The 12,015-nt window shown below is 49.8% G+C and overlaps 2 protein-coding genes across 3 annotated transcripts; one reads left to right on the plus strand and one right to left on the minus strand.

Annotated features, from left to right (window-relative positions):
* The first annotated feature begins 4,399 nt into the window (after positions 1-4,399).
* On the plus strand, positions 4,400-6,004 carry LOC123049150 (keratin, type II cytoskeletal I). The gene is made up of 2 exons (XM_044472134.1): positions 4,400-4,810; positions 4,886-6,004. The coding sequence occupies exon 2, from the start codon at positions 5,218-5,220 to the stop codon at positions 5,857-5,859; it is 642 nt and encodes a 213-aa protein (XP_044328069.1). The 5' UTR covers positions 4,400-4,810; positions 4,886-5,217; the 3' UTR covers positions 5,860-6,004.
* A 1,075-nt stretch (positions 6,005-7,079) lies between these two features.
* Positions 7,080-8,439, minus strand: LOC123049151 (uncharacterized). Of its 2 annotated transcripts, XR_006423460.1 has the most exons (4): positions 8,299-8,439; positions 7,965-8,189; positions 7,307-7,539; positions 7,080-7,220 (listed from the first exon to the last, which is right to left on the minus strand). XR_006423460.1 is itself a non-coding variant. In XM_044472135.1 (3 exons), exons 1-3 carry the CDS (start codon positions 8,325-8,327, stop codon positions 7,459-7,461), a joined length of 372 nt encoding a protein of 123 aa, XP_044328070.1. In that variant the 5' UTR covers positions 8,328-8,439; the 3' UTR covers positions 7,446-7,458. The 2 variants fall into 2 exon arrangements, 1 of the variants encoding a protein (XP_044328070.1); XM_044472135.1 differs by lacking the exon at positions 7,080-7,220 and having other exon boundaries at positions 7,446-7,576.
* Positions 8,440-12,015: the final 3,576 nt, after the last annotated feature.

Consider the following 12,015-nt stretch of genomic DNA (forward strand, 5'->3'; position numbering starts at 1 on the left):
TATCGTTTTTGCACTGTAAACTTCACATTACAGTTATAACTCTTTTACTACACGCACGGACCTTTACAAAGCTTCACAGATTCTTTCCAACGAAACTAACCTCGCCCTCCCCCCTCCCTCTCCGATTTTCAATGGGGTGGGCCCCACCTCATCTCCAACTACCAATCCCAAGTTCCCACATTGGCCAGTCCGTTGATCCCATGAAAAAATTGTCCATGAACCTAGCATTGCTCCTCTTTTAATCTGCTTGTTTCCAAAACACTGCTCCGGCCGTCGTTTTTCCTCCGTATCCACAGCCGAACTGCCAAAGCAAGCGCCGCAACAGCTCGATTGGAGCACGCTAAGGCCACCGCCGTCGCTTGCCGGAGCGCTGCCACCGTTCACCGGAGACACCACCGTCAAAAGCCAGTACAATCTCCTTCTGCCGCGTCGGCTCCACCACCCAAGGCCGCCGCCTATGCCTAAGCATCCGCCTCCACCACCATGGATGCCCGCGCGCCGTCGAGCTTCGGTCTGATGTTTCCCTGCATCCGCGCCGCCACCAACTCCCTTCGTGCGCCGCCGCTGAATCGCCTCCGCGCGCCCCCGTCCCAACGCCACTACAGCCGGATCCCGCGCCCGTTGCGGTCTCGCTCCGCCACAAGGGGAGGGCGTGAGGAACACGGGCATGGGGGAGGCGTCTAGCTACCTTGTTGGCCCCTGGTGCCAGCACTACCGCATGGCTGGAGCTTACGTCGGTGTGCGAATTGAGGCGAGGATGGCCATGGCCGATGGTGATTGTCGACGGCGTCTCTCATCATGGTAGCATCTATGCTCGCCGCTGTTCCTATTGGTCCATGGTCAGTGTGTCGCTAACTTCTGCTCGCAGTAGAATACATGTTTTTTTTAAACAAGGCAAAAGACTTGCCATTTCATTAATTAAGGGAGAAGGTTTTAGACAAAAGCCGCAAGCGGGAGACGAAGGAAAATTACTCTCGCGGCATTACAATACTAAAGTGCTTGGCACCCGCTGAAGCCCAAAGCGACGCCTCATGCTTGATCTTGTTGATGATGACCACGGATGGAACCGCCACGTTGCGGAAGACTCTAGCGTTTCTCTCGGACCAAACCTCCCAAGAGATGAGCATCATCAATGAGGCAAGGGCTTTGGGAGAGCCGAGACGAATCTGAAGATTGTTGTTCCACCATTCTTTGACCGAAGCGCTCACCGTTCATGTAGTAGTAGAGATGTGGTGCATTCCAAGCCACGGAAGAATGTCGTTTCAAATGTGCAATGTGAAGCGGCATTGGAAGAGTAGGTGAGCAGCGGACTCCTGTGCTTGCTTACAAAGAGGGCACAAGCCGCAGTTGGCCACGACGGATCAAGCGGTCTGACCTCCAGATTCTATTTTGAAGAACGAGCCAAGCAAAGAATTTGCATCTCGGGGGAGCCCAGACCCTCAGTAGAATACATGTGCTCGCCGCTGCCGCTGTTCCTATTGGTCACGGTGTGTCGCAGTCGTCCGCTCATAGTAGAATACCTGCGCTGGCCGTCGGCCGCCGGCATTGGAGTTCATGGAGTTCCCGCCGTTCCCCAAACCAAGCGAGAAATAAGACGAACCAAGCGCACCCCAGAGCCCAGACCCCACTTGTATATCAGGTTGTATTCCGAAAGTTCCTGTGTGCTCTTTATCTGTGCCGCCAGTTTGTCTCGTGATGCACACTGCAGGAAGTATAGGTCCATGTATAATTTACGTGGTTGATATTTTATCCTAGCCTATGGCCCATGCCTGACACACAACCTTTGTTACCCCGTCAGTCACGCACAGCGCGGCTCGGATGGAAATAGGCCGAGATTTCTAAACTAACGTCGGGACCCAGCAGATTTACCCTGTCAGTTGATTCTCTAAAAAAGAATTACCCCATCAGTCACCGATGGCAAGCTACCTTCCCCGACACGGCTGGTGTTCTTCATACCCTTTCTAAATCCAATCGAACTCTGCCCAGCGCAGGTTCCTGGAGTTGTTCATCCTCCTTTGCATAGTTGGCTATGCAGTGACCAGCGTTAGGGTTGTATTAGTCGTACCCATCTTCAGCCTTCAGGCAGTGCCACGCCGGCAGTTGCCCGCCTCTCTCTACCATTACTGCATGTTCGCATTCCTGAACCGCAACGAGTTTACAGATGCTCACACCGACAGAGAAGAAACTCCCCAAGATGAACTCCCCTTGATTCACCGATGCCTCCGAGGCTCCACCATCCTGCCATGTGTAACCATGAGAAAATTAAGAACACCACAGAGTGGTAGAAGCTGAGAAGACCAAATCCAAAGTACATTTACCGAGAGCACACCACCTCCCGAGCAATCTTCAGATCGGGTGACTGCAGATCCCGTGTTTGAGAATTCAGAACGGGCCATATCATCTCCCTTGTTAAGTGCGTGGCTACAGGTACACGAACCAATGTCATATCCTACCGCGCATCTGTATTGAGCTATCACTGCTCTCCCGCCAATGTGGTTGAAATTTTGAACGCAAGGCCAAACCTGTCTGCTCATATACAGAAGGATGGATACACATGTCTGAACGCTGGCCGTTTGATGATAGATGCATTAACTTGTTAGCGCATTCAGCAAGCAAATATATTCAGGCCCGTCTCTGAATCCCCGATCAGGCACCACATGTAAGCATCTGTTTATATTAGGCAAAAAGCAATTCAATCAGAATCATGCCCTAACAATTATCATCAGCACGGGGCCACATGCACATGTTCAAAGAAAGCTCAACCATTTTCAGTGCCAGAGTGTGCTCACGAGCAAATGAAGAAACAAATTATTTTGTCCAGTTGGTTTACAAACAAGTTCTTATTATTCAGATACAACATAACTTAAACTGGGCAGAAACGTAGTACGCTGAAACTAACTAAAGAATCCCATCAATTATTCAGTCCGAGTTCGGCTGCTTTATGGCAGTTGTTCCGACGGTGGCCTTCATATTCTTGGACTCATTAGCTGCATTGTTATCATCGTTGCCCATAACACTATGCACTTTGTCTCCCATAACCACCATAGCACCTTGTGGCTGAATCTGGTTCACACCATCTCCATTCTCAGCCAACCTGTGTTGTAATCCGAGGCAGTGCCTTATTTCTGCAACTTCATTTCTGTACACATCGATATGTTTGTGTGACTGCTTGTGTATTTATTGTCTGCCCATAGGTGGGAGATAACAAATGGTTGTGCTCCTCAGGGTGCTCGGCTATGTACCAACTATTGTCTTTGAAACGCAGCAGTCTTATGTGAGCAAGGCAGTCACAGTGGCAAGAGTGTGTGTTCTCCACTATCGGCTTCCACTGGCCAACATACAAACCATCCAAATTCAGTTAACCAAAACATGAATTCAGTGAGCTAGTAGTATATTATGGAATTATGTAAATAAGTGTACATACCACACATCTGCAGACTATTTTTTGCATGCATTTCGTCCTATTCACGTTTAGTCTCCTCTTTCCTGTTTCCGTACCTAATTCCCATCCTTCCTTCCACGAATACAGATTGTAAAAATCATAGGCTTCGCCCAATGTTTGGAAGTTGGTTCCTAATTTCGCCAAAATGACATTGTCTCCAGTGTTTTCAGCAAAACTCCGTATTGATTTCTCCATTGCTGAAATTCTATTAGAGCATCTCCAACAGCCGCGCTAAACACGCGCCGCGCCGCAAATTTGCCCTTTTTAGCGCGCGCGCAATCGGTTGAGGGGCTCCAGCAGGGGCGCAATAACCGCGCGCGCGACATATAGAGTTGGGCGCGTGGTCCGAATCGCCATCACGCGCTGTGTATTTGCGGCGCCCGCTTCTGCGCGCGGCACACACGAGCGCTCGCGCCGCACTCTCTCCACATCGCCATCTTCGCCCCGCACGCGCCGGCACCCCCCTCATCCCTTTCTATAGCCGCGACCCCTCCATCGCCGCCGCCGCAAACCCTAGCGCGGGGAGCGTTGGTCTCGCCTCCGCCGGAGCTCCTCCGAGCATCGGCCTTGCGCGCGGCCTCTTCATGCCGCCGCGGATGACCTCGGCGGCGGGTGGCGTCGTGCCGGCGCCCGCCGTGAAGCCACGTGCCCCCCCTCGAAGCTCCCAAATGCGGCACGGCCGAAGAAGGTCAAGACATTCGCGAAGAAGAACAAGGCGGCAGACGGCTCCGGCACCTCGAAGGCATCGAGGAAGAAGCTTGCAGGGCGTGTGACGGGCGCGGCGGCTACCGAAGCGCCGGCGAGCTCACTTGTTGAGCCGGCGGCCGACGTGCACAATGTGTTCGAGGAAATGCCCCAAAGGTAGAAAAATTCCCCAACTTATTTTTGTTGTTATTTTTTGAATGAATACATATAGATAGCTTATTTGCATTGTTCTATATACTTTGTAGTCTCAACGATGATGCATACATGTCAACTATGGGTGTTGGCTCCAATATTTCGCATTGGTCTCAAACGAATGACATGCATTTCGATGACCATGAGTTCGAGGTGGACGAGGATGGTGAGGGCATTGTCGACGCACCGAAAGGAAGAGCAGGCAATTACACCAACGTTGAAGACATCTTACTATGCAATACTTGGTTGCAAGTGTCGAGGGATCCATCCGTTGGAGGTGATCAAAGTAGAGATGCTTATTGGCTTCGGATGAAGGAACACTTTGATGTTCGCAACGCGAGTGGAATTGACCGCTCCAATCGATCTCTTCACTCTCGGTGGTCGACAATCAACAAGAATTGTCAAAAGTGGGTGGCCGCACGAAAGGTGGTTGATAAGTTGAACCCAAGTCGCACTAATGAGGACGATAGAGTAAGTGCCATTTCATCCATTTTAATCATGCTTGTTATTGGTGTTTGAGTGCTAACTTGTTTTGTTTTCATGTAGTACAATATTGCACAAAACTTGTTCAAAGGAGAGGAGAAGAGGACCAAGAAGGGGAAGATCAAGAAAGGAAGTCCATTTACCTTGCCTCGTTGCTATGACGTGTTGAAGGATGATGAGAAATGGCAGAAGCGTGATGATATAGATGGTTTGGATTTGAGCAACAAACGCAAGCGAACAATCGAGTTGGATGATGATGATGAGGAGGATGCATCAAGTGATGATGGCAAAAGAAGCCCCACACCCAACTCGGTTTCATACTCAAAGCCAAAACGGCCGGATGGAACCAAGAAAGACGCAAAAGAAAAGAAGAAGATGATGAGCTCAAAAATGCTATGGAATCTATTGTGAAGGCAAGAAAAGAAGCCAACGAGGTGAGGAAAATGGCAAGGAACCAAGATGCCGCGGCCGAGGAGAGGAGGTTAGCGGCCGAGGAGAGGAGGGTGGCGGCCCAGGAGAGGAAGGTGGCTTTGGAGGAGAGGAAGGTGAGAATGGAGGAGCGATCTAGATTGTTGGATTGGGAGAAGCACTTGTTCTTCTTGGACACATCTATCCTCAATGAGGCGCAAAAGGAGTATGTCAATCTTGCCCGTGAAGAAGTCTTGATCCAAAAAAGAGCCATGATTCTCGCCATGGGTGGCGGTGGCCTTGGCGGCATGGGTGGCGGTGGCCTTAGCGCCATGGGAGGCATGGGTGGCTTCGGAGCTACCATGGGCGGCATTGGTGCCATGTGTGGCTTTGGAGCTACCATGGAGACCATGGGAGGCATGGGTGGCTTTGGACCACCTCCCGGCGCCATGGGCGGCATGAGTTTTGCGTCTCTCATGGAAGGCATGGGTGCACCTCCGGCCGCCATGGGCGGAATGTCTTCCGGTGTGCCTCACACACCTTTCCATGAAGATGCCGTTGAAGATCTTGCCAACACCGTCCGAGCTTCACGTGATGCGGCGCGTGACAATGATGAAGAGGAGGAATAATCGTCTTCAGAGGAGTCGGATGAATCGGAGGAAGATGAGGACGAAGACGAGGACGAGGCTTGATTGTTGATGTGTCTTTCGTTTGTGTCATGAACTTCATTTGCATTTTGAACTTGGTTGGATGAACTTGTTGGCATGAATTTGAACTTATGGGCATGAACTTTTATTCATCAACTTGTTTGTGCGAAATTATATTATGCCATGTTCATTGCATTTTGAATGTTTGAAATTCATTTTGTGTCCAAAATGCAACATATGACATGCGCCGGCGAATCGCGCGCGCTGTATTTTTGCGCGTTGTTGGAGCTACGCTCGCGCACTGCATTTTGACGCGGGTGCTGGAGCCAGCGCTGCCCGCCGCGCCAAACCAAATGATGGACGCGCGGTAAAGTAGTTTTTAGCGCGCGGCGTGTTGGGTGGCTATTGGAGATGCTCTTAGGGTGGTGCCCTGCCTAGCTCAACAGCCCCAGTCCTGACCCTGGGTGCATATCAAAGTGTTAATACATAATTAGTTAACCAAAAAATAGATTAATAATGCATCCATGAATACAGAGATAATTGGTAATCTTTCCCGTGCCCAAGAAGATTTTCAGTTGCCTTTCCTCATTCTTTTAATACCATGCAGGAACGATTAAAAACTCAGGATAGTTGATGTAGTACAAAGGCAAAGACACGAAACAGCAAAATCAATGATCTTGTTCCAAGAGCATCTTGACATCGTACTACATGGAAAGCATCGCCAACTTTGTTAAATCACTTACAAATTTGCAAGATTTCTGCCGAATTTGCTGCATCCCAGGATCATCCATTTTCTTACTCAAATTTGCAAGATTTATATAATCAGCCAGAAAACTTAGTCCTCACAAAGTGCATACATTTTTGGGTCGGTCTGCTCTATGGATGTGTTTGGTTGAAGGTATCGTATGAATGGGTTAGGAATCCAATTTTTTTGGGATCGAACCATTCAATCTATGCGTTTGGCTGAATATAAGTGACGAGTTAATTATTTAGGACGGGACCACCAGTCATGCTCACATGGTCATGCATGCAAAGTGTGAACGGTTCAGCATCTTTAAAACATATTCTCTTTTTTTGACTCGAATCATTCATCTGTTTTATAACCAAACATGTCTATTTTTTGGACGATCCCAACCCATCCGTAACCACCATTACAACCAAACGCACCCTAGATTGCTCGGACGCCTGAGTCGAATCTCGAATCGCTGCCTCTGCCGCACATATCTGCCTGTCCGCACTTGATGCCGTCATGGCCGGCAGCTTGCCCCCATGCGGTGCCATCAGGGGCTCCATGGGTATGTCACTATCATTCACCTCCTCTACAACAGTTCTTCTGGATACTCCTAGATGTCGACATACATATTAGATCTTCAGAAATCCCCAAACAAAATCCCTGTGAAATAACTTGCACCACCGAACAGATCTGTACCTGTTAATCGACTGCATCAAGAACTCCATCTTTGCCGATAGCCGCAGGCGCCCTCTCACAGACGGTGTTTCCACCGGATCGCCGCTCTTGAGAAAAGAAGGATCCACGCTAGCGAGGTAGGAGACAGCTGCTCCATCGACCCATGCTTGCATTTACTTGGCTGCTAGCATAGTTACAGGAAAAGCATAAATCCTGTACCACGGATCAGGACGGACTTCTTCAGGGCTGTGGACCTGTCCGGGCAATAGCGCGGCAGCACCGACACGCACTCTGTAAGCCATTGCAAATTATATGCGAACAATCAACTATTATTTCAGTTTCAACCATTGTATGAACTACTGTGGCTCACAGACTGAAAATGCATCATGTTTCTATCACAGATTAGGGAACTCTATTTGTTCTCCGTAGTGTAGTGTTCATTTTTCCCACAAAATTAACTTGCACCACAATATCCTCCCCCAGAGCATCTCCAAGGGTTGCTTATTATAATTCAATCACTTGTTCACTACTATTGGATATGCACTAATCGCTCCTTTGCATACAAATAAACAAACCATCTGAAATGAACCTAGCAAATTCTGTTTTATTTGATAACTAGGACGCCCCTGATTTTTTTCTAAATGCACAATGAACAATCCTTTAATTGCAATCTTCATACCTTTGTGTCCACCCTGGAGTTTTTGGATCCACTTGCTCTATGGAGTACCCTGAACATTGAGCCTTATCTGCACTTGCAGGCTCTCCAGCAGCGCCCTCACGACAGATTTGGCCGTCTGCACTTGAAGCCGCCAGTACTGGCATCTCCACCTCCGCCGGCACGATGACCGGGAACCGAACAGGCTCAACGGTGCTGTTGTTATCATTGACCTCCTCTAGCAGTGTTCTGGTTCATCCACACAATTTTTGCGGCCGACAGAAACAAAGTCAGTGCCGACTGCCGACAACCGGATCCAAATCATTGCAAAAGGGAGGTTCATCGAGCAGATTCTAACCTGTTTATCGGCTGCATCAAAAACTCCATGATCGCCGGAACACCTGGGAACTCGCTGGACCGCGCAATCCCATTGGCCGCAGGAGATTTCCCCGCCTAGGGAGAATGCAAGATCCACCTTCACTGCCCCACCCCCCACACACAGCGCCCATCTTCTGCATTTACTGCGCGGTCTGCCGACGCTACCGGAAAGCACCGGATCTGATCCACGGATTAGGAAGCCCATCGACGACTCGAGCCACGGCTCAGGCTCGCTCCGTCGATGCCGTGCAAACATCCGTGCAAGCCAGGTCCATCGGTCAGGTCCGTACAGCGACGTACTCTGGACCTGCAGCCTGCCCCCTTCATTTAATTCGCCAAATCTCAAAGCTATTCTGGACGGATGTGATACCAAGCTCCTGTGAGCTCGTGATCACATACTCCGCGTCAATTGTTCTTCAGTAATATACAGGGGTAATCAATATGCACTTGTAAAATTTTACAGGGATACTAAGCAGGGCCTTGTTCTGTTTTCCTTGTTGTGTCCATCGTTTCGTTGATTCCTTCACCATCTTCCTCCTCGCCAAATCGACGAGCCGACTACATGGAGGTGAACTTTGTACCTGGATTTAGGGGTGTTGTCTTCTCTATACGGTTTCCTGCGTACGGACCATATAGGGATAAATAAAATACAATCATTCTTCCAACATAGCGTTGTTCCTCTCGTCCCTGGCTGCTCCAACCCTAGCCGCCACCAGGAGACGCCAATCTTCGAGCGTCGTCCTCCGGCGACTCCCCTCCGCCGGCGACCTCGGTCGTCGGTGGTGAGGGGGGTTGCTGGATCCACGTGTGTGGATCGTTTTTACTCCCTCGTAGTCTCGGTTTTTAGACTGTTCATCGTTTTGGCTTCGGCGGCGATAATGACAGTGTTGAATAAAGATTCTTCGGATCCTTCCCTGACGAGGCCATCCGCCCTATGGTTGGAGATGCATTTGGAAACTAGTCTGTTCAAGCAAGGATGGCGTGGCGGCGGCGACATCCTCGTGGTGACCTGTGTCCTCGGGCTCCGCCCTTGCGACGGCGTTTGCTCCAGCGTCGGCGCGGAGCTTGGGAGGTAGTCCAGAAGCGGGTGTGGATTGTGGTCTGCATCGACGACATCTGGAAGACGGAACGTGTGCTAAGTTTTTGGTTCGTGGATGGCAGACATGGTTTCCCCCTTCGGCGTCTTAGTCGTGGTGGGGTGCTAGATCTGGAGTTTGATGGCGTGTCCGGGGTGTTGCCCCGGTCTGATTCGTTCAACGACAATGGCTTCACTTTTGTTGAGCCACCTTGGAGGTTCGCAAAGCTGCATATTAGCGATGGAGCCGCGTTGAGCTCGGGTGAGGAGGTGATCTGTCATTCTTTTCTTCGGTGGCTGCTGTGGTGGTGCCAGAGGCAGGTGACGAACGTTAATATCAAGCTCAGAGATGTTATGTTATCTTTTCAGTTTTGTCATGTCGGCCATTACGTGACTTGTACTTTAATCTTTGCCGCATTTGCAAAAGAGAAAAATAAAATGGGATAAATAAGGGCATCTATGGAGCCAAAATAATAATTACGTTGAGACTTTAAGAGGGAGCCAAATAAGATTACTCACAAGTAACACGTTCGAATAACATAGTTTTTTTTAGCGGAAAGCACTGGATTTTCATAAAAAGCTTTCAGTGATACAAGACATCTCAAAAACCGAAGGAAACTGCAACCGGGTTCTCCTCGGCTCCTCGGCCATAAGCCCAAGGGCATCGCCCCTCTCATCTATGAGGCCTCAAGGAGAAAAAAGTGAAAGGTGTGTGAGGCACTTAAGGATAATGCTTGGATCTTCAAAATCAAACCCTCCGACGTTGTCTCCGCAGATCATATCCGAGAGTCCTTCAATCTTTGGATAATCGTTGACAATTTCCATCTTGATGATTGTGACGCCCCAAGATCAGCGTTTCAGATGCCTTCCATGGTTTTCGAGATTCGTCGTGTGATTTGTTTTGTTCATTGCATTCATCCTTGCATCATGTGCATTGCATCATGTCATCTTGCACCCCCTTTTTAAAAATCAGCTAAATAAATTGCATAGATCATTGATCTATTTAAATCGAGGGAAATGCACATGGTGATTTCTCTTTACAACATATAAAAGTCTCCCAATATTATTAGGGAGCTATATTAAAATATTCCATTAACTTTGGAATCACCATAACACACATGCAGTTTAAGTTCCATGCATTTTCTATCTCAATTCCCTGCCTCAAACTTTGCCAACAATTCTTTTCCCATTTATCGAGGCTCTTCCTAAATTCCCAACAATTTTGGACTCTTCAAATCCTAGTTCTTGTTCAAACCATTTGAATTAAATTCAAATGACTTTGAATTTAATTCTTGCAATCTTGCCCACTCCATTTTTTCTTGGAACAAGCACATTTTTTGCGATCCAGGAAATTTATCCCCATGCCCAAGTTCTTTCCTAACCCTCTCTTTTCTTCTCTCTATTTCTTTTTCTGCTAAAGAATAAAAGAGAAGGGAATAGAAGAGAGAGAAAGCCAGCAAAACTGGGCCTCCCAGCTACCGCAGCTCGGCCTGCTCCCAGCAACCAGGCCGGCCCATTAGCCCAACCCGCTACCCACGTAACCATCATTAACCCTAGCCCCTCACCACACTCTCCCGATCCCCAGCTCCCTCCCTTCGTTCTCCTCCTGGCGCCGCCACTCACAGGGAGAGAGAGGAGCAGAGCCCTCGCGACACGCCTCCCTATGCTTCTCCCGCTGCAAAGCTCCGCCACGCCGGCGACCCCTCCGACCGCCTTGCTGCTTGCCCTACCCCGAGCTTCCCTGTAGCCGGCGTCCAAGTCCCGCGCCCCCATGACCTCGCTGCATCTCGCGCCGCTGCTCATGGCCTGCACCAACCTCCTCCTCCGCCGTCAAGTCTGTCGTTCCCCGTCGTACCGTCGCTGGAGTTCATTCCCAAGGCCCGCTGCAACCTCACCTTCGGCCATGCCCTTGCCTTCCTGTGCTATTGTCGCTGGACGCCAAGACCACCGCTACACCTGTGCATCGCGCCGTTGTTCGTTGCACGCCAAGACCGCCCCCGTGGATTTTGCCAGTACCACCACGACCCTTGTGCGACTACGCGGATTCGCCAAGTACCGCACCGACAAGATCGATGCCCGGAAAAGCACACCGACTTTGTGGATTTTGGCAAGTCCCTCGATGACCGACGCATAGTACCACTACGATTGCCGTGTACATCTACCGACGCCTAGATCGAGACCACCAAGTACCCCTTGGATCAGCAAGTTCGACTACCATCGCCGTAAACTGCTTCCCGAACGTGTGTACCACTACCGTTGCCGAAGACTCATGTAACCGAACCGTCAAGTTCGACTACCTCTGCGTGTACCACTACTTCCACTACGACCGTCCCGAGAACGTCTACTTCCTCTTCTTTGCACCGACTCGTTCCGCCCCAAAATGCACGCTTCGAAGTATAACGCCGAGACGACCACCCGTGGACCGTATGCATGTGTGTTGTATGAGATGTTCGTGTTTGCACTGTGTCCGAGTTGTCATTGCACATTACTCCTCATTTGCTATGCCGTCGACCCGTAGGAACCCGGTTACCGGGATCACCCCACCATCTCTAGCATGTTCCGCACCTCTCAACACTTCTCTTTTGCACCGGTATCTCAATGAGTTGCCGGGTCATCGGAATG

Source organism: Triticum aestivum, chromosome 2D, assembly GCF_018294505.1.
Source record: "Triticum aestivum cultivar Chinese Spring chromosome 2D, IWGSC CS RefSeq v2.1, whole genome shotgun sequence".
Lineage (NCBI taxonomy): Eukaryota > Viridiplantae > Streptophyta > Magnoliopsida > Poales > Poaceae > Triticum > Triticum aestivum.

What these genes read in the sequence shown, in the direction of transcription:
- LOC123049150 (XM_044472134.1), top strand. Translation starts at nt 5,218, where the DNA reads ATGGAATCTATTGTGAAGGCAAGAAAAGAAGCCAACGAGGTGAGGAAA.
- LOC123049151 (XM_044472135.1), bottom strand. Translation starts at nt 8,327, where the DNA reads ATGGAGTTTTTGATGCAGCCGATAAACAG. An exon ending in TTGATGCAGCCGATAAACAG is followed by an intron (nt 8,190 to 8,298) that starts GTTAGAATCTGC and finishes TGGATGAACCAG; the next exon opens with AACACTGCTAGAGGAGGTCA. An exon ending in ACTCCAGGGTGGACACAAAG is followed by an intron (nt 7,577 to 7,964) that starts GTATGAAGATTG and finishes AATGGCTTACAG; the next exon opens with AGTGCGTGTCGGTGCTGCCG.